Source organism: Paramisgurnus dabryanus, chromosome 24 (assembly GCF_030506205.2).
Source record: "Paramisgurnus dabryanus chromosome 24, PD_genome_1.1, whole genome shotgun sequence".
NCBI classification, from domain to species: domain Eukaryota; kingdom Metazoa; phylum Chordata; class Actinopteri; order Cypriniformes; family Cobitidae; genus Paramisgurnus; species Paramisgurnus dabryanus.
Genome location: NC_133360.1, coordinates 5,101,188 through 5,128,266, shown reverse-complemented (window position 1 = coordinate 5,128,266; position 27,079 = coordinate 5,101,188). Strand labels below are relative to the sequence as shown.

Sequence of the window (27,079 nt, the reverse complement as noted above, 5' to 3'; positions counted from 1 at the left end):
TGTACGGATTTCACACACGTCTTCCATCATCCCAAGCTTAACGCAACTGCATTTACTTTTATGCATTTGACAGACACTTTTATCCGAATTAACTTAAACTGCATTCTTTTCTATGGGTCATGCCAAAAATCTAATTGGGTCATTGTGCTGGAGCAACAAGAATAAAATGTTGTATTGTGGTGTATTTCCAATTTAAAGATTTTGTGGTCCAGATTTTGGTGTTTTTTCAGTCATCTATGTATGGACAAACCGTATCTAGTTTCAAAAGTTGGGGCGGGACCTTTTAAAAAGTACAAATCTGTACCTAACTGGTACACATTAAGCCCTTTTTCTGTCCCTATATGACAACTTTTGTATCTTTTCTAAGAGTGATTTGTAGATGAGTTGGATTCACCCGTATGACATCATCTAGCAATATTTAGTGACCAGCTGTTGCTACTATTTTAAATTGAAAGAAGTTGACAATACTGGGTATAACCAGAGGCACAACAAGAAGCAAGCCCTTCTCTTCCTCTAAAACACTATACACAAAATATAGACAACAATTTTGCTGTAAACATATATCAGAGTAATCACATTAAAGTATAAAATGATAGATATTCACTATTGATATTGTTTGTGAGAGAGAATGCTGTTTTGATTTGAGAGTGAAACCAAAACTTAAATATAAATATTTGTATATAAAATATAAACCACTTACCGATAGAAAATAAGAATAACAAAAATAAAAATGTTTTCTTCATATCACTGCAGAGTCAAGTGAAATCTGAGTGAATAAAGATGATTTCTGAAATTGTTGTCAGCTTTCCATTTCTAAACTGCACTTGGATGTCCTGACACAAACAAGGAAACAAACTAAAACAAAAAAGATAGTAGGCTAACAGGTCTGACGGGTTTATTTATACCAAGGTTTCCAGTGTCTTGCTCTACAAAGAAATTGACAATGACATTTTCATTTAATAATAAGAATGAGTTTGTTTTTACAAACGATTTTAACAGGTCTAAAATTATTACACACCACAGATGTGGTCCAAATGATTTTTCTTAGATTTTCTTGATGTTTTGTGATTAAATCATTTATTTTAACTTAAAAATTTACTAAGGGTTCACTGAGAACAATCAAAAGCTGTCAGAGAAAATCGTCATGCTCAAAAAGATCAAAATGCTCACTTGGATAGTACTTTTTTCACGAGTTCGCATTAACATGTAATCGATAGGGAATGAGATAAAGCATATTTGGCGTGCTGTCCGAGGAGAGGGCTCCGAGCTCGGAATTTTAGCCCGAACCCAGAGTACTCCCCCCTCTTTAATTGTGATAAATGAATCTAGATGAGAGTGAGGTGGAGGAGGGATGCTGCAAAAAATCTGTCACGTGACAGAGGTGAGTGACTGCCATTTATAGGCACCTCTTTGCACTGATTGGTTGGATCACATGACCATGCTCCTCCCGAACTTAGTTAAATAAACTTCATTAAAAAAGTCATATGTACTCTTTATACATTTGGTATATCAATATGTACCTCTAATGTACTAATATTTACTTTTATGGGTAACGGTGTACTTTTTGAAAGGGTACCATTCCAGTCAAAGTCAGGGACTATTTGTTTTTATTTTATCTGACAGTGTAATAATAAGAACATTCACAATTTTTTGGCATTTGGCTGGTTCTGTCAACTCAAAACGACCCTTTTCTGAGAATCTAAAACTGAAAAAAGTACATTCAACCACAGAGCACCTTTATACACTATAAACAGACACAAAAACCTGAATGCATAGCGCATGTTTTATTATAAACATATTTCTAAATTATAAAATGACCAATTGACAAGTGATGCCACGCTTCAAACATGAATTAAAAGAGCTCACTTGAAAAACTCCGTACTGTCAATACAGTATATAGGTCAACAGGTGTCGTAAACACATGGCTTAACATTATATATATATATATAGCTTATATATAAAACATCAGGATCAAGTGTTCATTAGACTTTATCGCCTCATATACCTTTGAATAAACTATCATACAGTTTACATTCATAGTTAAGGCACATAGAAATGCATACATCTTTTAAGATGTTTGTGGAGGTAAACTCCCTTCAATCATTATTCATACAGTAATTATACTCTTAGTGTATATAATAGCTCTTGAAATCTTGTAAAAAAAGTTTAAAATACTCTCCAACATATTTCATCTATTCAGGCTCATGTGCTATTCAAGCATACAAACAGTTTATCATATTCACCAAAACCACAAGTTATCAAAACTGATGGTGAAGCTGACAAACACGAAGGATCTCATATTGTGTTAATACAGTACTTGAACATACTGAAATGATAGGTCACCTAAGGACAAATAACACAAGTTTTTGCTTTTAGACTCCAGTAACCTCAAACTTGAAATGTAAATTCTTCAGCTTTTTATATGAATGTGGTGACACCCACTATACACAGTGAATCTCAAACTGAGGGCATTTTATAAAATACATATTCTTGGGGGGCCACGAAGGGCACAAGGAAGGGCCACCATAAACAAAGGGGGGCTGCATGCCAAAAAAGTTTGAGATCCACTGCTCTAGCATACTGTATGTCAACAGTATGAATAAAAAAAGTATATTTTTTAATAAATGTAAAAATAAAATTCATGAAATTTGTTTTTATGAATTTAAAAATAAAATGAAAAATGAAAATGATTTCAAAAATTAAAACGGTCAAAAATACGTTCATAATTCAAGACCTCTTTTATCATGTGGATAAGTATGTTAAGGCAACTTTGTTCAGTCATCAAGAAGAAAATAACTGTAAGCAAAGTTCACTAACAACTCATTTTTCTCAGTTCCACACTCTATCGATTTATGCAGGGTTCACACCAGACGCAGTAGAGGCGGCAAGCGCGAATGATTTACTTGTTAAGTCAATGCAAAGAATCGATTAGGCATCCTGCAGCGCGGATGGCGCGGTTTGCCTGAATTGAGAAACGCGCAAGTTGAAAAATCTGAACTTTGGCGGATTTCCGTGTTTTCCGTATTTGCCGCGTTAACCAATCAGGACCTTGCTGTAGTAGTGACGTGATTACAGGAGCAAGCGGAATCTCAGCGGAGTCGCAGAAGCCCCTCCCATGACGCGAATTTCCGAGTGAATGTCTCGAATGACTAGAATTTCACACGCGAATGAACGAGTAAACTCAAATGTTCAAGCATCCAACTATGCGCGAAAAGCGTGTTTTTGCCGCCTCTACCACGGTTGGTGTGAATGCACCATTAAAGTTATTTGCCTTTGTAGGGCAGAATAGAACATTTAAGACTCTCAGCTGTATTTTTAGTAACCCAATGTTTTCAAGTCGAGATGGACAAATCGTTGCATCTCTTATCATCCAATGTGGGAGCTGCTCTACACTGAATGAATGGGTTATTCGGTTCAGTATTTGTCCAGACAGTAATAAAGACAATTTGGTAATCTGACAATCCTTTAAAGACTGGTCTGTCCCAAACTGATGTCAGATTGTAAGAATACAGCTTGTGTTTACAGTCATATGTACTGTTTTCATACTGGTTTCCTTATGAGCTCTTCTTCTGTTATCAGTTAGTATGGCTTCTTTTGATCGTCGACACTCTTTTCTGTGGAGGATAAATGGTAGAAGGTGATTAAACGAGAGAAGTAATGCAGTAATTAATATAATTTGTATAAAATGAAATTGTTCAACATGAATGAGGACGTTTGAGTAAAAAGCTTAAAGGCGCTCTAAGCGAATAATGTGCGGCGTCACTTCCTGTTGATGTTTGAACTGTTTTCAAACAGACAGAGCGTAGCTAACTCCTCCCCCTCCCCCTCCCTTCCGTGCTTTCATGAACGCGCCCAACCCCCACCCCCAAATCCTTCTTGTCGTTTATTGGCTGGAATACTTTGTTTGGTTTTGTGCTGCTAGGTTTGGCCATTTGTTGATATTGCCGTTTGTGAAGTCTGGGCTGTCTACAGAGATCGCGTTTTTTTACAGTTTGATCAGCGGACAGGCAGCTAGCAGATAGTGAGGAGATGTTTCCGGTATGTAACAAAAATGTTTTATGGTCTAAAACGCTTCAATTCGCTTAGAGCACCTTTAATGCTGAAAAATCCATCTCTTGATTTTTTAAGGAATGTAACAATGTGTTTACAATCTGCACCCTATAACTAACAGTTACATTATTTAAGTTGTTAATATAAGACAATAAGTACATGCAAATATTGATCTACTTACAATAACAGCAACATTGAATGTCTTCAGAACCTCTTTTTTGGAGATCAATAGTTTATAATGTCCATTGTCTTCAGTCGTCATGTTTGTGATGGTCAGAGATCCGGTCTGATTGTCAAGCTGGAGTCTGTCTTTGAATCTCTCATCATTACTAAATAAGAATTCCCCGTCAGGTGTTTTTGTCCTTAAAACTATAACTTTAAATTGAACTTGACCGATTACTCTGGATTCAGCAAACTTCCACTCTATCTCCTCGTCCTCTTTTACTGTAGTAATACCCGTGTGTAGAGTGACCGACTCCCTTTCGGTCACTGTTAGCATTGTTATCACATCTGTATCAACGTCAAGCACACAAATCAAATGGTTATGGAAATGAAATCACTGAATCTTCCATAAACCTCGTGCAAAAGCTATTTGTCTAAGTTTAATCCAAATTTCACAAATATCATCTGCTGCACCTCGACAATATCTGTTTTACTTTATTTGTGCACAGAGCGGTACCAAAATCTCACCATCATCTATCCGATCACCTTCTTCCTCAGGATACAGACCTGTTTTAGTAAAAAACACACACAGATTTAATTCAATGAAACCTTTTGGCATTCCAACTATAATTGACTTGTGCAGTAACTTACTGTTTTTTGAATCTGTTTTCTGGTTAGATGTTTTCTCTGCTACTGAAATTAAACAGATTATATTCTGTTGCAAATCCTGATACAAACATAAGCTTAAAAGGATTCAGTATCTGAGACTTAAACGTTACCTTACCATCATCATCTATCCAAGGCAATGAACCTAAAACATAATGATTTCAAACTTAATCAACTTTAACATTTTGATGTTGTAACTTCTGATGAAGTAGCTTAAAGGGACACTTCACTTTTTTAAAAATATTCTAATTTTCTAGTTCCCCTAGAGGTAACATTAGATTTTTTTTCTTTTTTAAATCCATTTAGCCAATCTCTGGGTCTGGCAGGACCACTTTTAGCATAGTTTAGCATAATCCATTGAATCTGATTAGACCATTAGCATTGCGCTCAAAAATAACCAAAGAGTTTCAATATTTTTCCTATTTAAACTTGGCCTGCATAATATCATTGCGCCTCCTGCACCCATGTTACTGCAGCAAAGTTCTTGATTATTACGGCAGAATGAGAGTATAGTTCCTATATCTGCTTACTAAATCACAGCTTTTAATTTTCTGTCGGTCTTAGTACACGATGTAACTACAGAAGAGTCGAGTTTTAAACAGAAAAAAACATAGAAACTCTTTGGTTATTTTTGAGCACGATGCTAATGGTCTAATCAGATTCAATGGATTTTGCTAAGCTATGCTAAAAGTGCTAGCGCCAGACCCGGAGATCAGCTGAATGGATTCCAAAACGGTACAAATCAAATATCTTACTTTCATGTAGCTGATCAACTTTATCCTCAGCATTCAGATCTGTTTCAACAAACACAGACTTGAACCTTTTGACATTATAGCTTTTCGTAATGGACTAAACATGCACACTTGTACAGTAACTTACTGTTTTGTAAATTTGTCTCCTGAATAAATGTTGCTCCTTCCACTGAAAACAAACACAGATTTGATATAAAAGTTGCTGTTTCCATCCAAGCACACAGGGAGATTGAGTACAGTATTTTATATTTGTAAACTATCTTACCATCGTCTGGCTCAGCAATTTGGTCACCTTGAATAAGATCTGTTTTAACAATAATCACAGATTTTTTAAATGAAACCTTTCCACAATGTAACTTAACTACTTATAGATACTTATACAGTGACTTACGTCCGTTTTGTAAATTTGCCACCTGATTCAACGTTTCCCTTCCTGAAATCAAACAGATTTTTTTCTGATGTAAATGCTAGCTTTAAACATGCTGGCTTTCAACACACACAAATGCAGACACATAAACGCAGTAATGCAGACAGTATCTTACCATTAGTTAGATTATCAAGCTCCTCTGCAGCAGGTTGGGCTGTTTAAAAATAATTTGTGAAATTAAAATACAATATAATACCTATCATTTAAAAAAAGTTTTGAAAAAATTAATCATTTGCCCGATTAATTGTCACAACCCTAATCCAGATGTGTCTGATTATTGTTGTTGTGATTACTGAGGTCAGGCACACCTGGATTAATCAGTTTGTCCAATAAAGGCAGACAGGAAACAAGGAGCTGGCTGAAGTTCAGGAAGTAGTGCAGCTGGGCATAAAGCCTATTGCAACAATAAACGCAAATACTTAATTTATATTCGCTTTTTAATACATATTAAAAGTTTATTCGTCTGAAATAATTTCTAATTCCGCAAGCCTGCTCAAAGCGTCATAATTCTCTACACCAATAAGCTGTAAATGCGTTGCACATCTCTACACTAATAAGCTCATCTTAATCATAAACCAATAACCGTTGAGCTGGGCGGGGCGATATGTGTTGCTCCACCCCAACGTGTCGCCCCGCCCCACCGTCCAGGCTGCACTCTGGGATACTTGGGTGGTGCTGGGGGTGGAGGTGGAGTAGGCGTAAACCCATAGAGATGAACCGGTACAGGACAATTAAATAGGTCTCATTGATAAAGATTAATTGCTTGCTCTGCCAGGTTTGAGAACCTGTATTTTCCTACTATTATCTACTTTGACATGCTGATATTTTTCTCATGCAGTATTAGCTATAAATCAAACTTACCTTTTTTAACTGCTTTTCCAGACTTGCACTTACAGTAAATCCCAACCACAGCAGCAGCAAAGGCAGTCCCACATAAAACACAAATCAATGCTATGTAACCTGGGTGAAGGCCATGAGCTATAATAGAGAAAGAGAGACATTATCATAACTGTAACTTTACACTGATATTTAGGGTCAGATTTACTAACAGCTTGCACCAGCGCAAACCATCATTTTGGCATTAAATAACGATGGTAATTTTGTCCTCCAGTTCTTTTCAGTGTACTATGGCTTCGTTAGCTGGGATTTCACACTTCGAATTTCCAGCTGCAATTTCCGTGGTGCTGAACTCAAGCACATCAGGGGTTAGTAGATCACTTGCACCTGCAGCAGCTCCCTAATTTGCGACCTAATGCTCTTTAGTAGATTACTTTGGTCATTATAGAAATCAGCTGTTACGCCCGTGTTATTTAATTTGCACCTTTTTAGTAAATAACCCGAAGATATTATCACTCCCAGACACACTTTTTTAGAATTGCACTAATTTGCCCCGTTTAGTAAATCTGACTCTTAATATGACAGCTGATATTACCTGAAGTAATGATCTGACAGAGATGAGTGATGTTAAGATGTTGAGTTTGGTTTCTGAATGGATTGTTGAGTACACAGCTGTATGTGTTTGTATCCTGATATTCAACCTCCAGAGGTAGAGAGAGTCTGATGTTGAGATCAGACACACTGATGCTGGACAATAAACTGTTTCCTTTGTACCAGGACAGACTCACATCTCTCACATTCAACACTGAACACAACAACACACATTGTGAACCTGAAGAAGGACTTTGTGTAGAGTCTCTGGTAATGACAGGAATGGGCAGAAAAGCTAGAAAACAAAAAATAGAAATCCTAATATTGTCTACAGATACTTTTAGTTTTATGACCAGACACCATGATGCAGCAATTTGACATGTTCATAAATAATAAAAGAATCTCTCTTTTATATGACCCTCTGTAAACATGTGTTGTTATGAACAGTATGAACAGTTAAATATAAAGGGATCAAGTGTGACAATAGCACCTCTATCTCAGGAATTTTATATGTAATATTCGAAATTCTTCAGCATCAGCTTTGAATTTATCTTAAAACATATTAATTGCATGAAATGACAAGTTACTTACCACTGACGGTAACCCTGAATGTCTTGGATAAAAGCCCACTGCTGATCATCTCTAGCCTATAAACTCCAGTGTGTTCAGTACTGATGTTTGTAATGGTAAGAGATCCGGTCTGACTGTTCAGATGTAGCTTGCCTCGAAACATCCCATTATCTCCATCATATAATGAGATTTTGCCAGTTTCTTTATTCATCTGAGCTATTCGAGTGTCTCCATATGTCCAAAGTATCAGATCATTTCTCTGTATTTCAGTAACAGCAGATTCAAGAGTCACACTTTCTTCTTCCGTCACTGATAAACTCACATCTACAGACTTCTGTTCTTGTGTTTTATCATTAAACACAACTGGAGAACACACAGAAACAGATCATAGTTAACACATTAAACCGAATGTCTGTAAAAAAGACACAGAAACAGATTGGCAATTTCCGTGGTGCTGAACTCAAGCGCATCAGGGGATAGTAGATCACCTGCAGAAGCATCAGCTCCCTTATTTGCAAAACTGAACTAATTTGCGACCCTGAACTAACTAATGCTCTTAGTAGATTGCTTTGGTCATTATGGAAATCAGCTGTTGCGCCCATGTTATGCACCTTTTTAGTAAATAACCCGCAGATATTACCACTCCCAGACGCGCTTTTTTAGAATTGCGCTCTTGCGCTTATTTGCCCCGTTTAGTAAATCTGACCCTTTATATGACAGCTGCTATTACCTGAAGTAATGATCGGATATAGTTGTTAATACCTACTAATTCTAAAATTAGTAGTTTTAGTATCCTGCAAAAACTTGTGACCAACACCTGTACTATTTAACCACTAACACTCATGAGGATCTAAGATTAGTGACCCTGTCTGTGAAATCTAGACTTAAATCTTAATCTATTGATCAGATTAAGAGCATCAGATACGTTTAATTTGCATTTTTTGATTTCAATCTTTGACATGAACTTACTCAGTCATTATTAAAGATATCCAGGATATATTTTCACAGAATGTTCTTTACATTATGTAGACTGAGTTTATGTAGAAAACACTAAATTACAAAAAATGACTTTAGCTAGGTTTTCATAAGCAGGTTTTGGATTTAATAATGAGTTCAAAACAAGTTATTATTTAGTAAATGAAGTTAAACTACTACACTCTAAAAATAATACATTTTATTTTCAACCGTAAACCAATTAATTAACTAATCCAGTATTGACCTCATAAGACTCGGGTTTTGGTTTCTCTTTTTTTCAGATTTCTACCAGCTATTTTGGTGTTGGGAAAAACGAATAAATATAATAACCAAATTGTTTTCTAAGAACATGAAGCAGTGTAAATTGTCCATGTTTGTGTACAACAGGTTCCAGTTACACAGAATTAAGTATTATGGTTCAAACATGTGGACATCCCGGTCTGGAGGTTAAATACGATAGTGTAGTAATGTTAACTCGGTAACTATACATGTAACGCCTTTTTAAGAAGTTTTTGTAACAAACTGCATAAAGTTAATAATTAAATGAAACCGAAACTAGACTAAAATCTTCTTACCTTGTATTGGTAATAAAAGTAAAACGAGCAGACACTGGTTCTTCGGTGTAGAGTTCAATAAATACATTTGTTATGTTTATACAACATAAATTGTATATTAAGTTAGATTATTGGATAGCTCCGCTGCGTTTCTGCGCGTTCTAGGAACACCCGCACCGTAACAAACATCGACATATATAAACTTCCAAATAATGGTTTCGAATTTTCTGTGCTCATGATAAAAGATCCAGCTAATTTAATAATTAAGAAGTTAAATCAGGTAAAGTCATTGACTACGCGTTCACTAAAAAAGATTTACAACATGCGGAAGTATCATGGGCGTTTTTACAATGGCACACGACTTCAACAGATACGATCTCACCTACATTTCTGTTCAACCAAATCTGCACGATAGTTTTGAATCATGTGACGACCCAGCCAGATGTATGACATCAAAGTACCGCGAGAGCGACTTTAGCGTAGGTTGCGTTATGTGCATTCGAAACAATATCGCGGTACGTCAACGTCATACGCCTGTGGGTCGGCGCAGCGTTAAGGAACCTCGAACACACTTGGGGTTGGGTTATGGGAAGGTAAAGTTATGACATTTGTTTATTTGACAGGAGTGTTTTGGTAAATCTGATACATGAACTTAAATGATCTTAACTGGTAAAATAAATGTGACTGACAGACGGCCATTTGAACATTGGAGTGACATCACTGCAGCTCTCTCATGAGATCTCTCCACATCTTTAAAACACGGCAGCCATTAGATATGGTTATAATCCTAATATCATTGTAGTTTGAGATGGGTAATGGCAGAAAAAAACATTGAGATTTATTACTTAAATTTCTTGCACGTATCTGTACACAAAATGAACAGCTGACACTGCATTTTGTACGAAATAACATTGACTGTAATGTTGAAAGTTGATTTCTGAACTAACACTACAGTACATTAACTGATCTTGACTTAAGTTAAGATATTATTTAGGAAAAATATATATAGGCCTACTTTATTCAAGCAGGTGAAGCTTGGGCTGTAGGAGTGGCATGTGGTTGAAATCTGAAATATATAAATCAGATGCTACACTATTAAACACTGGATCATTTATAAAGCAGGCAATTGTCTTCAAAGATCTTGTGGACCCAGGTTATTGAAGGCCTACTCACAAACATAACTTTATTATGGAATTGATGTCAAAATCTTTCTACTGTAATAGAAATTGAATTTTTTAACGTTGTCCACTAGAGGACAGCAAAGATTAAACAGTGAAAGTATAAACAGAGCTATTGGGTCGAGTTACAGTCAGTTTATTAAAATTAACCTGCTTTTGATCACTTTGTATATTTATTTGAAAAGAATTAAAAAAATACTTGAAATTAGTTTTTTCATAAACACTTAATTCAAGAATTTTTCTTATTCCAGATTATTTTGCTTGTTTTAAGCACAAATTCGCTTAAATTTTATATTTTTTTTTTTGTCTAAAAACTAGACTTATTTTCCTAGGTCATTTTGCTCATCAAGAAAATACATCATCACAATCATTTGCTAATTTATAAAGTAGTTTCACTGTATAGCTCCTTTTCAGTTATCAGTTGTCTTTTCTCGATCATTAGCTGCAGAAATAAATGGTAGAAGATGACATGAGAGAAATAAACAGGGTTTTAATGCTGTGCTCAATCTATCCAATTCAATTGCACTGTATACTACAGTGACTGGAAATCCTTGCATGTAAATATTGACCCACTTACTTTACAATTATAACATTGAATATCTTCAAAATCTTTTTTCTGGGCATCAATAGTTGATAATATCCAGAGTGTTCAGTTGTGATGTTTGTGATGGTTAGAGATCCAGTCTGATTGTTAAGCTGGAGTCTGTCTCTGAATTTCTCATTATTACATATGATTTCCCCATTGTTCATGCTTGTCCTTTTAGCTATGAGTTCAGATTTAATTGTGTTATCTTTGGATTCAGCAAACTTCCACAGTATCTCATCCTTGTCATAAAGGACACAAGGGTGTAGGGTGACAGACTCTCCCTCATTCACAGTTACTGTCTTGAAATCTGTTAAATACAAACACATAGATCAGACACGGTTATGAGATCACAAATCACTTTTATCAAAATGTTATTTTAAAAAATATACTGCAACCATGTAGATGTTTTACTGGTCCAGATCTGCATTTAAATACAACACTTTTTTTGTAAGACAAAATACGTTTTAGTGTTGTAAATGGTGATTTGTCTAAAACAAGATTTAGTGCACAGTGTGGTACAATATCTTACAAGCAGTTGACTGATCAGCTTTATCTTCAGTATTCCGACCTGTTTCAATGAAGATTGAAGAATGAAAGACTCTTATTTTTTAAATATCTTAGCACCTGATTTGAACAAACACAAGCTCATTCAGTATCTGAGAGTAATACAGTATCTTACTGTAATTTTATTATCATCATCTATCCAAGGAAATTTATCTTAGCAGCAACAATAACAGATTAACTGTGTAACAGATTAATATATTGTGTTTAAAGACAGACATTTTCCCCTGTGCTGAAAGCAGAGACATATTAGCTGTAAATAATCAGACACAGAGATTCATTAGTACAATATCTTACCATCATTTGGCTGATCAGCTGTCCTAGGGACTGAACCTAAACAATAATCAGATTTATTCAATTAAATATTTGATCACCCTACCGAAAAATCCAGCTAAGACCAGCATAAGCTAAAGTAGGGGTGTGTTTAATATTTTTGTTGGTCCATTTTTCAGTTTACAAAAACAATATAAAACACTCGGATTACTGCTGCAGTATATGTGATATTATCCGTGTCTGTTTAATTGAATTAATAAAAATAACTTGAATCGCATAACATGACAGCACATCAAATACAATGTTACACACAAAACTAACTTACCATTAAAAAGATTATGTAGCTCTTGTCCAGTGGTTTGGTCTGTTTAATAATAAACAATTTAGTCATGTTCTTACACACACAAAAGATGCTGGGTTATTTTCAACTTACTGTTGGGTCAAAAAAGGGAAGAGTCCAGCAACTGGGTTTAATTAAACCAGAAAATGTTTGACCTAACAACGGATAACAAACAACCCAGCATAGGTTAAATTTAGGCCGTCAAAAGATTAATCTGAAGATTAATCACATACAAAATAAATATTTGTGTTTGCATAATTTGTTTGTGTAATTATTATGTATATATGATTACACACAAACACACACATATATACATTTAAGAAAAATAAATCATGTATATATTTATTATCTATGTGTGTGTATTTATACACTGTAAAAAATTTGCTGTAATTATGCAGCTGGTTTCCAGTAACTTACTGTAGAAGATAAAGACTGAAAATGATTTATGTTCATTTAACTTTCAACAAACTCTTGCCATTAAATAACATAAATGTAAAATCTACAGTAAGTAACTGGCAGCAAGTTGCCAGTAATACCCAGTAATACTGTAATTTCTACAGCAATGTCACACAGTGCACACACACATATTATGCAAACACATACTTTTATTTTGTATGTGATTTATCGTGATTAATCTTTTGACAGCCTAGTTAAATTACAGCCTAATGGGCTGGGCTCATCCCTTTTTGACCCAACGCTGGGTTCAGCTGGGTTGATAAAATCATATCATTTATTTGCAAAGCAAATATTTTTCAATACACATTGTTTATAAAAAGTATCATTGTTAAAAATTACTTTAGCACATATTTCTTTCTCGCAATAGTAGCTATTAACAAAACTTACATTTGTGTGTTGGTCTACTAGCCATATAATAGAGAATCCCAGCCGCAGCAACAATTAATGAAAACATCAATATAAAAACAGCTGCAGGCATGTTGTTTCCTGAGCCTGGTGCTATAACAGAGAATATAACGGAGACGTTAATATAACTGTAACTCAACACAGATACTTAATACGATGCCTTATAATACCTGAAGTCGTGATCTGACAGAGTTGAGTAATGTTGAGATGTTGAGTTTGGTTTGTGATGGTATTGTTGAGTACACATCTGTATGTGTTTGTATCCTGATATTCAACCTCCAGAGGTAGAGAGAGTCTGATGTTGAGATCAGACACACTGATGATGGACAATAAACTGTTTCCTTTGTACCAGGACAGACTCACATCTCTCACATTCAACACTGAACACAACAACACACATTTTGAGACTGATGATCTTTGTGATGATGAAGGGTTTTGTGTGTTTCTGCTGATGACAGGAACAGGCAAAGGAGCTGAAAAACATGAGAGAATAAAAATGATAATGCTTGTCTACAAAAACTTTTAATAACACATCTTAAAGACACCTTGATACTCACAACTGACAGTAACCCTGAATGTCTTGGATAAAACCCCACTGCTACGAATCTCTAGGTGGTAAAGTCCAGTGTGTTCAATTTTAATATTTGTGATGGTGAGATCTCCGGTCTGATTATTTAGATGTAGCTTGTCTCGAAACATCCCACTATCTCCATCATATAATGAGATCTTGCCAGGCTCTTTATTCATCTGAGCTATACAAGTGTCTCCAAATGTCCAAAGTATCAGATCATTGGTCTGTATTTCAGTAACAGCAGATTCAAGAGTCACACTTTCTCCTTCCGTCACAGATAAACTCACATCTACAGACTTCTGTTCTTGTGTTTTTTCATTAAACACACCTGGAGAACAAACAGAAACTCAGTTATAGGCAACAATAAGAATCATGTGATTGATGTACACCAAGGTCCCCACATGACATGACATTTTGTAGCCCACATCTCTATTATTTAAACAGTCACAAATAACACCCCAGACAGCAAATGATTCTGGGCCGGATCTGCACCGGAGCTACAGACTTTGTCGCGGATCCAAACCAGAGTCGTCTCCTATCTGGGACAGAAAAGGGGCTTCCTAAAATATGCTAAACAATGTTGCTTCCTTGCCTGCAGGGTAAACAGTGGTGGACTCTGGTTTTTCTTCATTCTTTCATAGTGAATTCAATTGAATATAGTAAGTTAAGCTAAAGTAATAGTGGACTACAAGATTTTTATGGGGCTTGTTAAAGGGACACGCCCACATTTTGGGACTTTAGCTTATTCACTGTATCCCGCAGAGTTAGATAAGTCCATACATACCTTTCTCATCTCCGTGCATGCTGTAACTCTGTCTGACGCAGCCCCCGCTAGCTTAGCTTAGCACAAAGACTGGAAGTGAATGGCTCCAGCTAGCATACTGCTCCTAATTAAGTAAAAAATACACCTACATTTTCCTACTTATATGTTGTGATTTGTACAGTCACATCGTGTATAAATAACAAGGTCATATGAGACACAGACATCTTTTATTTGTATAATACTGGGAACTATATTCTCAGGCAAAGCAGTGCTGCTACCTGAGTGAGAAGCCCTGTGGTGAGGAGCAGAGAGTTTGCTCAGAGTTTGAGTAACAGAGTTAGCGATAGTTAAGATAGTTAATGTATTACGACTATTTTCAAAAAACGGAATTTGCCACACGGACAATGAAATGTGCTGAAGGATACAGCCATCCCATCGATCGTACAAACAGGACAAAATGGATCACCTGCGGCTACAGTAAGTGTTCCGTTATGTTTTTAGATGACTAGTTTACTGTAACAGTGCCATTAGCTAGATGTAATGTAATGTTACTGACACTATAACGTGAACAGAGTGGTCACTACTATTGCAGTTGTTCCCGGGCTCTATGTAATGTTAGTAATTATTATGTTGTCACGAACGCGCTCTATCACCCCAGTAACAAAAGAGGGGTGCTTGAGGTAACTCATGACTGTACCATTCGCCTTGATATTGAATCAGTTTACATTTTTGACAAACAGTGACCTGGTTTGTAAAATAGTTGGCTACTGTCTGTGGGTTCATTGTGCAAAAACAATTTGCTTTGTGCTATTACTTTTAACTTATTCTATAATAATAATGATAATAATAATTATTTGTACACGATGTGACTATACAAATCACAAGATATAAATAGGAAAATGTTATTGTTATGTTGTCACTTATTGGGAGCATTATGCTAGCTGGAGCCATTCACTTCCAGTCTTTGTGCTAAGCTAAGCTAGCGGGGTTGCGTCAGACAGAGTTATAGCACGCACAGAGGTGAGAAAAGTATTTATGGATTTATCTAACTCTGGGGGATACAGTGAATAAGCTAAATTCCCAAAATGTGGGCGTGTTCCTTTAAGGTTTAAGTGGTTTGCATAGATCTGTTAATAAACCATTTCATTTACAAATCTGTTGTTTAATTTTGATTTAATGTTAATACTTAAACGCTACATATTGCAAAACAATATATTCATACTCAAGCAACACTCAACAACATATTCAACAGTCTCATTGTGTCCGAAACCCGGGAACGATTGCGGTTTTGTTCTCCTTCTGAAACCTGAGATCCCTTATACTCTTGACATATCTGACAGGCTTGACCAGTAAAGTCACAACATTTACCCCCATTCATCAGTACTTTTACTTCTCTATGCCAACGACAAAAACAGACACATTCCCTTTCTATCATTGTGTCAAGAGATAAGAACCAGAATCACACAACCATAACCTGTTTAGGCAGATCTGTTCAATCTTCGTTTAGGAGTTTGGATCTGAGTTTTAATTTAAAAACAAAATGGGTATTCCGTTTCTTTTTTTATTTTGGATGTTGTATTTTAAATATATTTTTCAGACTGAATTTTCTGCACTGAAAGTTTAGACATCGATAGTGTAAATGCAGAATGACATCACAAATTACTTTAGATTGACAAATGTGCACAAAAGAAACATTAATGTATGTACACATTAAGTAACTGATCCAGCATCTGGATCTAATGATGTTAAAATATTCAATCAATATTTACGTAACATTATTTTAAAATGCTTTGTTAAATAAAACATGCTTTAAGTTAAAACATGTTTAATTAATCCAATGAAAAAAATTAAAGTGAAAATAATCTTACCTTCCATAAGCAATAGTAGTAAAACATGAAGAAACTGGTTTTGCATATTGATGTAGAGTTCAATCAAATTAGCTAATAAGAATAAAGTTAATGTAATAAAGTGTAGCCTAGTTAGTGAAGTGAAAGTGGATCGCTCCACTGCTTTTCTTCATGTGTTTTGAGGCTTGGGAGTCAGGTTAAAACCACACCTACTGTCAACAGACATCAGGACAAGAGATCCAGTAACTATTCTTCTTTCTTTCTTTCTTTCTTTCTTTCTTTCTTTCTTTCTTTCTTTCTTTCTTTCTTTCTTATTCACGCCATCAGCAACTATGGCTATATTCATGGTGAGAACTGGTTAATACGCAAGTTGATTCACACAAGTTATATGATACCAGTAAGATCTAGAAAAGGATTTTAGGACATGATCCTGGATCAACACCTGCAACAAGCTTTCTGTCAAGCAATCCAACTGCAGGATTTGGTCTTGGGTAAAAAGGTTTAGGGACTATTTGATTGAAATTTGAAATATATAAAGCTAATGCTTAAAATATTAAACATAGCGAAATATTTATCAAACAATGAATTAACATTTTATTATGAAATTGTATGAAAATCATAAACGTTCCACTTGTAAAGGAGCTGTATTTCTGAACTTTGTTTGTCCACTAGAGGACAGCAGAGATTAGACATTGAGAGGAGATATAAATGTTTTGTTTGTCGAATCCACAGTTACAGTCAGTCTGAAATCATTCTCATACAGCAGTATGTTTTGACCTCAGGGTTAATTCTATTTTATTTAATTTTATTTATACAACGGTTTTCACAATTAGTTACTGTTTCAAACAGCTTTACATTAATAGAAGCAGGGGAAACACAGAAAAATCAATAGACAACATAAGTAGCAAAATACAGCTGCCAAGATTAAACTGAACAAGCGAGTGTAGTAGGGGGTGCTAAGTTAAGCCAAAGTCGTCTGACTACCAGGGGTGTAAAAAACCCTAGGATAAAACCCAATGGGAAAAGTCCTAGGAGGAAAAATCCCTTGGAAGATCGAGGACAAGACGGGGAGAGAGAGACAAAATCCTATTAACGTAGGGGCCATTTGCATGTAAAGCAAGTGTCGCACAGTAATGTGGTTTAATATCTGCAGGCTAGCTATTGCGGCTTTAGTATATTACCCAGACGAGTTATGTCTAAATAATTTTACCAGATATAGAAAAGAAACATAAAATCAAGTAAAAACAATTACATCTGTATAAAACCTATGAGCGTCTTGTACAAACTTACTTAAATAGTATTTACTGAAAATTGTTAAGGCTACAGCAGCTGAATGGTTCTCTTATGAACCACCAATCAAATTAAATGCACTGTAGCTCCCCGCACAACATTATTTAGTATGCAATGTTAGTAATAATCATTGTGTACAATCAATGCATCATAATGCATTTTGGGATGTCATTATAAGGCATGATGGAGTGTTCACTGTCAGGAATTTAGGAGGCGTAGAACCCAATTGCAGACTTCAAACACAACATTTATTGATATAACATAAAAGCCCACAAGGGTGCAAAATAACAGACAAACTCATTACAGGAGACCCGACGACACAACAGACCAGGGAGACGGAACGAACCAGCACAGGACAGCAAACACAAAGGCATTAAATAGGAGAGTAAATGATAAGGGTGCAGCTGACATGAATTATACAATAATAGGAAGGAGACGAGGGGGCGGGGCCAGGAGACGAGACTGGTAAACACACAGCCCAAAACAAAGGCCACACATGGGGCTGTCATGATCCTGCCACAAGGAGCAAAAACTATGACAAGGAGGCAGGACCATGACAATTCACAAAAAAATAAAAGAAAAATGACACGACACACAATATGATGCCGCAAAGATCAATAGTTCAAGATATGTCACAAGTTTTATACAAAGTGAAAGTTTACAAGTGTAAACAAATAAAATTATCAGAGCATGTAGACTGTTAACATAACATTACATTTACAAGTACTTGAGCTACTCACTGACAGTAACAATGAAAGACTTGCACATTGGTTCTGTGCTGCTATTGATTTCCAGTTTATAAACTCCAGTGTCTGTGGTTCTGCTATTTTCGATAGTAATAGATCCAGTTTGTTTGTTTAGCTTTAGTCTTTCTCCCAGTTTCCCAGTAGCACCATTATTTAATGATTCCTTATTCTTTTTATTCATTATAACTATGGGAATGAGTGCGTTGGTGATGTTGTTTAACTCTCCAAACTTCCACTGTATCAGATGAAATGTTTGCATGTCTGCAACACCGATGTCCAGTGTAAAAGAACCTCCTGCTTTGACTTCTATATTTTTTACTTCATCTGTTATCGTCTTCATTTCATCAGCACCACCCACACCTGAAGACCAAACAGACACAGTAACTTTAGATGCTACATACACACCGCAAGGTTATAGTAATGTCAAATTAGAATGATTGTAGTTATAATCATTCTTGTAGCAACATCTCATGGCTACCAATAAAAAAACACGGATGCCAAGTTTAACACTTTTGATTTTAGAAACAGTAGTCACGATATCAATGTCTGCCAAAATATTTACCACTAAATTGTGATTTTTAAATGGCATGCGCTGTCTGTCATGTTACTCTGAGACCTCATGTTGATGCTATAGTGCAGAGAAAGTCTATCAAAATTGGCAAAGCTCTGTGAAAAAAGGTAAAATTTCCGCAAATATCCTATATATCACAATAAGTTTCACTCTTGGGGTGAATATGGGGTTCCCAACATTTTCTATTGGCCGCTCAACCAATAAAAGATTTGTAATCATTTTAAATGAGTTTGATCATTGCATGTGTACATGACAAGATATTTTCTAATCACAGTTTAATCAACTTTTACAGTATTTTACAGTATCTTACTGTTCAATTGTATATGTTCATCTTCAGAAGCTTGGCCTGTTTAAAAAAACATATAAGTAAAAAATTAACAATATGTTATGTACATCATGGGGCGGTTTCCCAGACAGGATTTAGGTTAATCCAGGACTAGGCCTTACTTATATTATGACATTTAAGTAGTTTTTACAAACAAACTTTACAAAAAACAATACTGGTGTGCAGTGTTGGGGGTAACGCATTACAAGTAACTTGCATTACATAATAATATTACTTTTCTGAACTAACGAGTAAAGTAACGCATTACTTTATAAATATACACATTACATTTTATTAGTTACTTTTAAATAAAAAGGAATCGATTTACTTTTCAGTTTAATTAATTTGATAAAAAAAATAATGTTCTGAATTAAACTGAATTTATACCAGAAGCCTGTTGAATGCTTTATTCTGATTGGCTGAGAGATGTTTCATGGGTGTTGATTATTTTTCTGTAAACCACACACCTAACATGTCAAATGACCTAAAAAATAGGCACCAGAGGGATGTTTGTAGTAACCGTGTTATAAGAGGAATAATTCGCTCTGGTCCGTTGGATTATAAGAAAATAATGCACAACCAACACCGTGCAATTATTCCTTATAATTAACATAGCATTACACACTCTATGCGTCGCGGCAGAGTGGGAACCAACCTGATCTCACAAATTTCCGTGAAATAGTAACGCATTATTTTGCTCAATTTTGCGTGACATTGTCACCTATTTCCACCATTTTACGTGCCCCTGCCACGACTTTCTTTTCCGTGACAGTTTCACGTATTGGTTACTCAACTGTTTTTCCTATTTTTAAACAATTGTCTCTTCAGGTTGGGGTTAGATTTTCTGTTTGCGTTAGGATGTTACTTAAAGTATTGGTTTATACAATTTTTTCGTATGCTTTTTAAACCATTGTCGCCTGACGTTAGGGTTAGAGTTGGGTTTGGATAAGAATGTCATTTTCTATAACAGAAAGTTGTTCTAACCCTAAACCGAAGCGACAATTCTAAGAAAACAGTTGAGTAACCAATATGTGAAACTGTCACGGAAAAGAAAGTCGTGGCAGGGGCATGTAAAGGTGACTATTTCACGTATTTCGTGAGATCAGGCTAGTGGGAACAGTTTAAGTCGGAAACGGAAAAGGCAGGCCAGAGCTTGACATTTTTGCGACGGAAATATGCAGTTTCTGACTACAGAAATTCTCAGTCATAAAAAACACCTGCGACATCTAAAAGCCTCAGCCAAGTGAGGAAAAAGTAATGCCAAAGTAACTTTGGCATTACTTTACATGAAAAGTAAATAAGTAATGCAATTAGTTAGTTTTTAAGTAACTTAATATTGTAATGCATTACTTTCAAAAGTAACTTCCCCCAACACTGCTAGTGTTCATCTTGCATCAAAAAAATGGCACTGATATATGTTAATGTCAGGACATGATGTTTTCAAATGAAGGCAGCTCAAACATACATTTTAGTCTGGGACTAGAATAAACCCTGTCTGGGAAACCGCCCCTAGAAGTTTAATACAAAGGGAATCTGACAACAAATTTAAAATGTTTAAGCATTGCATGTATGTTACTGTATGTAATAACACTTGCCATTTTGATTTGTTTTTTTAAGTGTCTTGTAGATACAGACGATCACCACAGCACCCATGACCAGAAGAGCAGAAACAACAAGACTTATCAGGATTGTATGTTCATGTGAGGATGACTTCTGTTCTTCACTGACACCTGATAACTTTACTGAATTTAACAATAGATCACACATAGTTACTTATGGGTACATTACAGTAACAATAAACTTTTCATGTCATGCACAATAATTCAAATATGGTTAATGAGACACTAAATAGGCTACTCACCAGAAACAATAATTGTAAAGCTTCTGTAAAGGACATCATTTCCACTCATGATTTGTAGTTTATAAAGTCCAGATTGATTAGCTGTGATGTTTGTGATGGTGAGAGATCCAGTGTGACGGTTTAACATCAGTCTGTCTCTGAATCTTCCATCAACAGCATCATCATATATTGAGATCTTATTGGCTGCCCTATTGATCTGAGCTATACGATCGTTTTCATGTCCAAATACCCACACTATCCGATCAGCTGTCTGTATTTTGGTGTCATTACTATGTAACGTAACAGAATCCCCCATAAACACTGACACTTCATCTGTGTCAACAGCCAACACACCTGCAGACGCAAATAGAAATCACATGATAACACTTCACAGATTGTGCAATCTGTGTGTAAAAGCGAAAGCACAAAAGTTGCATTTAGTACTTACCGTACACAAATAAGCACAACAATAAATATGAAATGTTCATATTCATGATTTGAGTCAAATGTAGGTAAATGAAGATGTTCAAGATGTTTTTATTCTTGTCCTGTTTGGTGTCCCGTCAGCTCTTCATATCCACCGTGATTAATTAAACACGTAAATCTATAACTTAAGGTCAAAATACACTCGGTTTTATACCGAGATTCTTCAGTGATTGTTCGTGTTCATGTTTTCTGTTCTGATAAAAACAACTTTAATGCTCCTGAAGATAAAAGTTAAATGACAGTCCTCTTCAGCAAATCTGAGATGTCAATGAATGAACTCAGCATGTTCTAGACCAAGCAAGTAAATCAGGTTGAATTGTTATAGATATTGTTGTGTAATAAATGTGTACGTTTCCCTCTCTGTGGCTGCGTAAAGATGCAATGACTCATAAAATGCTAGATTATACATAAAGGTGCAAATTTCTGAATAAAGGTCTGAAAAAAGTCAATGAAAAATTGCAATTGCCCATTGTAGAGAAAAGAGGCGTAGATACTCGAAATTTTAATTTAGGTTAAACAATAAATTGGATTTTAACAAGCATGTGCAATGCCAGGATTAAGTTATTCACTCAAAAATGAAAATGATCCTATAATTTACCCAAATCTCATGCCATTACAGTCGTAGCTTATTTGAATTTCATTAAATTTGAATAGGATAACATATACTTTTGAGCTAAATATCCTTTTACCTGAAACTCAAAACTTAATCGAAGGCCAAGTGTAAATCTGCCAGAAAATAATCTTAATATATCCCACCAACTACGACTTTTCCCTAAAGAAAATTATTATAATTTATAAAATGGTTTTTGGTTTCAAATCTAGTAAAACCAATTATTAAGGTTATTTTTGCGTAAGTGTTGGCGTATAGGTGTGACATTTGCTGAAAATGTTATTTGAGGTCAAAAGTCTTGTGGTCATTGATAATAAAACATACAGGTAAAACACACTTAATTTAATTTTTCTTTTTTTAATTTCTTTTTTTTTTACTGATTTAGGAAAATTAACACACCCGAAAGCCACACCCGAAAAACGCCACAGGCAATGTGGTTTAACAACCTTAACTAGGCGTGTCTGACAAGCTTTCGAGTGAGGGAAACATGCCGAAGCGTTGTGAATATGGAATGTGTAAATCTGATACCTGATTGGATGGAGTTTGGATGGGGTTGGGGATTTTTTCCCTTCCCGAAACTTAAAACCCAAGTGGAGAAATGTCGGACCAAAGTTCACCAAACAGGATTAACAAAAACACATACATTTGCATCAATGTAAGAGCACGCTAATGTTAGCTGGCTAGCTAACTCAGTATATCATTGCTTGAAAATAATGACGGTTCTTTGTTTATAATGCATATATATATGAACATAAAATAAAATTATTTAAGGCAAGACGGAGGCTGACTGACATACTTTAAAAAAATATTTTAGCTTTTTGTTAATAGACGACTTACCCCTGCACCCCAATCCGATCGCGGCTCTACCGGGGTTAAGTTAGTTTTATAACCGGGAAAATGTTAGCATTGCAAAGTGGTCAGGCTGCTTTTTTGTGTTTATTCCACTGTTTGATTTATAATTATTAGATTATTTTCACAAACTTCACTTACCCTGCTGTGCATGAACAAAGCTGTTCCTCAATTTGTGTGTTTTAGATTTGAATTGTCAGTATACAGTATGACGCGACTGCTGCTTGTGCTGGGACCTAGGCTTTAGCTTAAATTTTAATAAAATTATTTTTCAGAAATCTCGTTTTTTGGTTGTGCATTCCATTTAATATCAATGCAACTGCAGTTGGTTTGTTTTGATTTAAACCTTCATAACTTAAAAAATACAGCTAAGTAGCACCATAAAACAAAATAATAACATGATAACATAATAATAATAGTAGATATATTGCTGCAGCCTTACTGTCATTGTTAAACATTTGCGTTTACCTGCTTTTGATCTTTTCCTTGTTCATATTTACAGGGAAAAACAAACTAATGGTGAAAGACTGTGGTAAGCTTCAGTTTATTCATTAATAATAATAACATTATAATTAGACAAAACAAATGTAAAAAAACTGTCTGGCCAACAAAGGCGAATACATCATGTGAATACAATGAACAAGTGTTAATAAATAGAATAAGTATTAAAACATTATAGGTCGGTTTCCCAGACAGAGTTTAAGTCTTGTCCCAGACTAAAATGCATGTTTGAGTTGCCTTAACTGAGGACACATCTTAAAATACATCAGTGTCATTGTTTTGTCTCAAGATAAACATCAGTAATATTTTTTGTAAGGTATATTTGTAAAAACTACTTATATGACCTAATTTAACTAAGACATGGTCTTTGTCTGGGAAACCACATCTAAAGTAATACATTTACATTTTACATCAAATAATAATAATAACAAAGATGTTTGCAATAATTATAATACTAAATATAAAGATTTATATAACAAACATATTTTAAGTATGTACTTAAACACATGACTTTGTCATTACTCATGCCTTGTTCTCCAAGCATTTGCTACATCATTATTTAAATTAATTCTTAAAAATGACATTTAAAAAATGATTATTAATAATTATTTACAAATTATTAAATAAATTTAAGTCCACGTCCAAACAGCTTCTTTACACATTAACATACATACATTTTAGTATTCACAAAAAATTAGGATGGCACCTTAAAATGGCGACATTTCCAGCATTTCACTCTGTTTGACTTGACTTGTAAAAGTTATATTTGAGTTTAAGTCTAAACACGTGATAATATCAATATCAGAAAAGTTTACAATGCAGTGATATAATCACGTATCATCATTATATTTACAAATACTTCAGCTACCACTGACAGTAACAAAGAAAGACTTGCAGATCTTATTTGTATTGCCTTTGATTTCTAGTTTATAAAGTCCAGTGTCTGTGGTTTTGCTCTTTTTGATGGTAATCGATCCAGTCTGTTCGTTTAGATTCAGTCTGCTTCCCAGTTTCTGATCAGCAACATTATTTAATAAAACTTTGTTTTTATGAATTGTACTTATGGGAATACATGGGTTAGTGTCGTCACCTAATTCTCCAAACTTCCATTGTGTCAGATAAAATGTTTGTATATCTGTAACACCAGTGTCCAGTGTGAAATCCTCTCCTGCTTTTACTGTAATGTTCTTTACTCCATCTGTTACGGTTTTCATTTTATCAGCACCACACAAACCTGGACAACAAACAGATACAGTAACTCAGAGGACACATAAACAACATTATAAATACAATTCTGATACATAGCTTAAGCTTTACAAATAGGTGACAAACCACCAATGTAGGCCTTTTTTATTTCCTCAAAATTAAAGGTTTACAGTATCTTACCGTTTAGTTTAATGCATTTGTATCCAGAGGTCTGACCTGTTTAAAAACAGATATGATTAGGAACTAAATGAACAATGGTAAATCAATCAAGTTGACTTCAAATATTTTTTTTGAGTTTACACATTTAAACATATTTTTCTTAATGTTTGCTATATCAGATATAGGTAGGTAACACTTGCCATATGGTTTTCTAAAGTTCCTGTAAATACAGAAGAACATCACCAAAACCACGATCAGAACACCAAAGACAACCACAACACTTATTAGGATTTCATGATCCTGTTTTTCTGGGAGAACAGACTGCCTCACTACAAAACAAAGAGAAAGTTACTTGTTAAAGTTCTTTCTATATGTAATTAAAAAATAATGCACTTTTTCATTAAAGTAATATTTATTTATATTATAATGTAAAGGTCACCGTAACAAATCTGATTTTAAATCACCTGAACACGGCTGACAGAGATGAGTGATGTCAATTTGTTGAGTTTGGTTTGTGATGGTATTGTTGAGTACACATCTGTATGTGTTTGTATCCTGATATTCAACCTCCAGAGGTAGAGAGAGTCTGATGTTGAGATCAGACACACTGATGCTGGACAATAAACTGTTTCCTTTGTACCAGGACAGACTCACATCTCTCACATTCAACACTGAACACAACAATACACATCTCCAGTTTTCTGATGATGAAGAGTTTTGTGGACAGTCGCCGGTGATGTCAGGAACGGGCAGATGAGCTGAAAAAGATGACAAAAGATACACGTTAAAGATTTTAACATCTAGTTATAGTTCTCTCTTTCAGTTTTCCCCTTTTCCACATAGCCTATTATCTTTTGAAATAGCCACCGAATGCTGTATATGCTTTATAGATACTAAATACTCACAAGAAACAATAATTCTGAAGCTTCTGGAAAGGCCATCGGTTCCACTGATGATTCGTAGTTGATAAACTTCAGAGAGATCAGTTGTGATGTTTGTGATGGTGAGCTCTCCAGTCTCAGTGTTTAGCTTCAGTTTGTCTTTAAATCTCCCATCAAGAACATCATCATATGTCGAAATCTTATTGGCCGCTCTGTTGATTTGAGCTATACGATCGTTTCCAGGTCCAAAGATCCAAACTATCCGATCAGCTGTCTGTATGTCAATAAGATCAGGTTGTAGAGTAACGGAATCTCCCTCCATCACTGACACTGACGTCACTTCATCACCAACCACACCTGAACACACAAACAAAAGTCACGTGATTACACTACCGCATTCATGTTTTTAATGACAGAATATACAAGATTGCGCAACGTCAGTTAAAAACGAAAGTAGGGTACTCGAAAGATGCATTATTATTAAATGCTTACCGTCCACAAAAAAGCACAACAATAAAAAATAAAGCTTCATAATCCGTTGCTTAATCCGTTGAGTAAAGTAGTTCACCATATTTTTTTATCTGTATTTGGCGTTCCGCCCGCGTCTATTTAAACTATTACTACATCTGACTAATTTAATCTTGTCGACCTGACTTAATGTCAATATACTGTATACGCACTGTTTTATGATCTGTTTGTTTCGTTGTTTTCTGTTCTGAAAAAAACTGGACGCTCTCTCTCGAAGTCTTAAGTTAAATGCCTGTCAACTTCCGCACGTTTGAGATTTTAATGAATGACATGATTTGACACAAGTCAGCATGTGATATTCTCGCTCTGCCTCTTAAACTTTGACATAGTTTCAAACAGGTAAATCTGGTTGAATTGTTTAAAACGCTTATAACATTATACGCTATTAAATGTAGCCTACAGCCTACGCTTGATATAATGGGTGGCTGCGTAAATACGCAATGTCCCATAAAGGAGCAAAGATGTCAGCACGAAGGTTGTAATGTAGGCTTTCTGGACGCACCAATTTAGCTTTCAAACTGCT

The 27,079-nt window shown here is 35.2% G+C and overlaps 3 protein-coding genes and 1 long non-coding RNA gene across 8 annotated transcripts; all 4 read right to left on the bottom strand.

Moving 5' to 3' along the window:
* Positions 1–1,764: 1,764 nt before the first annotated feature.
* On the bottom strand, positions 1,765–9,972 carry LOC135722270 (uncharacterized). 5 transcript variants are annotated; one of them, XM_065244328.2, is made up of 14 exons: positions 9,606–9,972; positions 8,077–8,418; positions 7,490–7,780; positions 6,919–7,035; positions 6,173–6,211; positions 6,022–6,063; positions 5,896–5,934; positions 5,758–5,799; positions 5,634–5,672; positions 4,997–5,023; positions 4,864–4,905; positions 4,741–4,779; positions 4,232–4,560; positions 1,765–3,614 (listed from the first exon to the last, which is right to left on the bottom strand). In XM_065244328.2, the coding sequence occupies exons 1-14, from the start codon at positions 9,670–9,672 to the stop codon at positions 3,576–3,578; spliced, it is 1,494 nt and encodes a 497-aa protein (XP_065100400.1). In that variant the 5' UTR covers positions 9,673–9,972; the 3' UTR covers positions 1,765–3,575. The 5 variants fall into 5 exon arrangements, with proteins under 5 accessions (XP_065100400.1, XP_065100401.1, XP_073669698.1 ...); XM_065244329.2 differs by having other exon boundaries at positions 4,864–4,902; XM_073813597.1 differs by lacking the exon at positions 4,997–5,023.
* A 1,117-nt stretch (positions 9,973–11,089) lies between these two features.
* On the bottom strand, positions 11,090–16,715 carry LOC135720971 (uncharacterized). The gene is made up of 9 exons (XM_065243086.2): positions 16,586–16,715; positions 13,941–14,282; positions 13,554–13,856; positions 13,366–13,476; positions 12,508–12,546; positions 12,207–12,242; positions 11,878–11,916; positions 11,340–11,655; positions 11,090–11,204 (listed from the first exon to the last, which is right to left on the bottom strand). The coding sequence occupies exons 1-9, from the start codon at positions 16,629–16,631 to the stop codon at positions 11,201–11,203; spliced, it is 1,236 nt and encodes a 411-aa protein (XP_065099158.2). The 5' UTR covers positions 16,632–16,715; the 3' UTR covers positions 11,090–11,200.
* Positions 16,716–21,095: 4,380 nt separating this feature from the next.
* Positions 21,096–22,053, bottom strand: LOC135748230 (uncharacterized). Its single transcript, XR_010531989.2, has 3 exons — positions 21,785–22,053; positions 21,358–21,690; positions 21,096–21,238 (listed from the first exon to the last, which is right to left on the bottom strand). It is a non-coding gene; the product is annotated as an uncharacterized lncRNA (long non-coding RNA).
* Positions 22,054–23,809: 1,756 nt separating this feature from the next.
* Positions 23,810–26,887, bottom strand: LOC135748227 (uncharacterized). The gene is made up of 6 exons (XM_065266367.2): positions 26,521–26,887; positions 26,053–26,385; positions 25,612–25,905; positions 25,348–25,476; positions 25,169–25,204; positions 23,810–25,016 (listed from the first exon to the last, which is right to left on the bottom strand). Exons 1-6 carry the CDS (start codon positions 26,597–26,599, stop codon positions 24,643–24,645), a joined length of 1,245 nt encoding a protein of 414 aa, XP_065122439.2. The 5' UTR covers positions 26,600–26,887; the 3' UTR covers positions 23,810–24,642.
* Positions 26,888–27,079: the final 192 nt, after the last annotated feature.

Excerpts from the sequence above, each read along its gene's own strand:
- LOC135722270 (XM_065244328.2), bottom strand. The coding sequence starts at position 9,672 with ATGTATTTATTGAACTCTACACCGAAGAACCAGTGTCTGCTCGTTTTA. Across the intron at positions 5,935-6,021 it reads GGCAAATTTACAAAACGGAC|ATCTTATTCAAGGTGACCAA; the intron begins GTAAGTCACTGT and ends TTGTTAAAACAG. Across the intron at positions 5,673-5,757 it reads GGAGACAAATTTACAAAACA|ATCTGAATGCTGAGGATAAA; the intron begins GTAAGTTACTGT and ends TTGTTGAAACAG.
- LOC135720971 (XM_065243086.2), bottom strand. The coding sequence starts at position 16,631 with ATGCAAAACCAGTTTCTTCATGTTTTACTACTATTGCTTATGGAAG. Across the intron at positions 12,243-12,507 it reads GCTACATAATCTTTTTAATG|GTTCAGTCCCTAGGACAGCT; the intron begins GTAAGTTAGTTT and ends ATTATTGTTTAG. Across the intron at positions 11,917-12,206 it reads AGCTGATCAGCCAAATGATG|GTCGGAATACTGAAGATAAA; the intron begins GTAAGATATTGT and ends TCATTGAAACAG.
- LOC135748227 (XM_065266367.2), bottom strand. The coding sequence starts at position 26,599 with ATGGTGAACTACTTTACTCAACGGATTAAGCAACGGATTATGAAGCTT. Across the intron at positions 26,386-26,520 it reads GTTGTGCTTTTTTGTGGACG|GTGTGGTTGGTGATGAAGTG; the intron begins GTAAGCATTTAA and ends TTGTGTGTTCAG. Across the intron at positions 25,017-25,168 it reads CAAATGCATTAAACTAAACG|GTTTGTGTGGTGCTGATAAA; the intron begins GTAAGATACTGT and ends TTTGTTGTCCAG.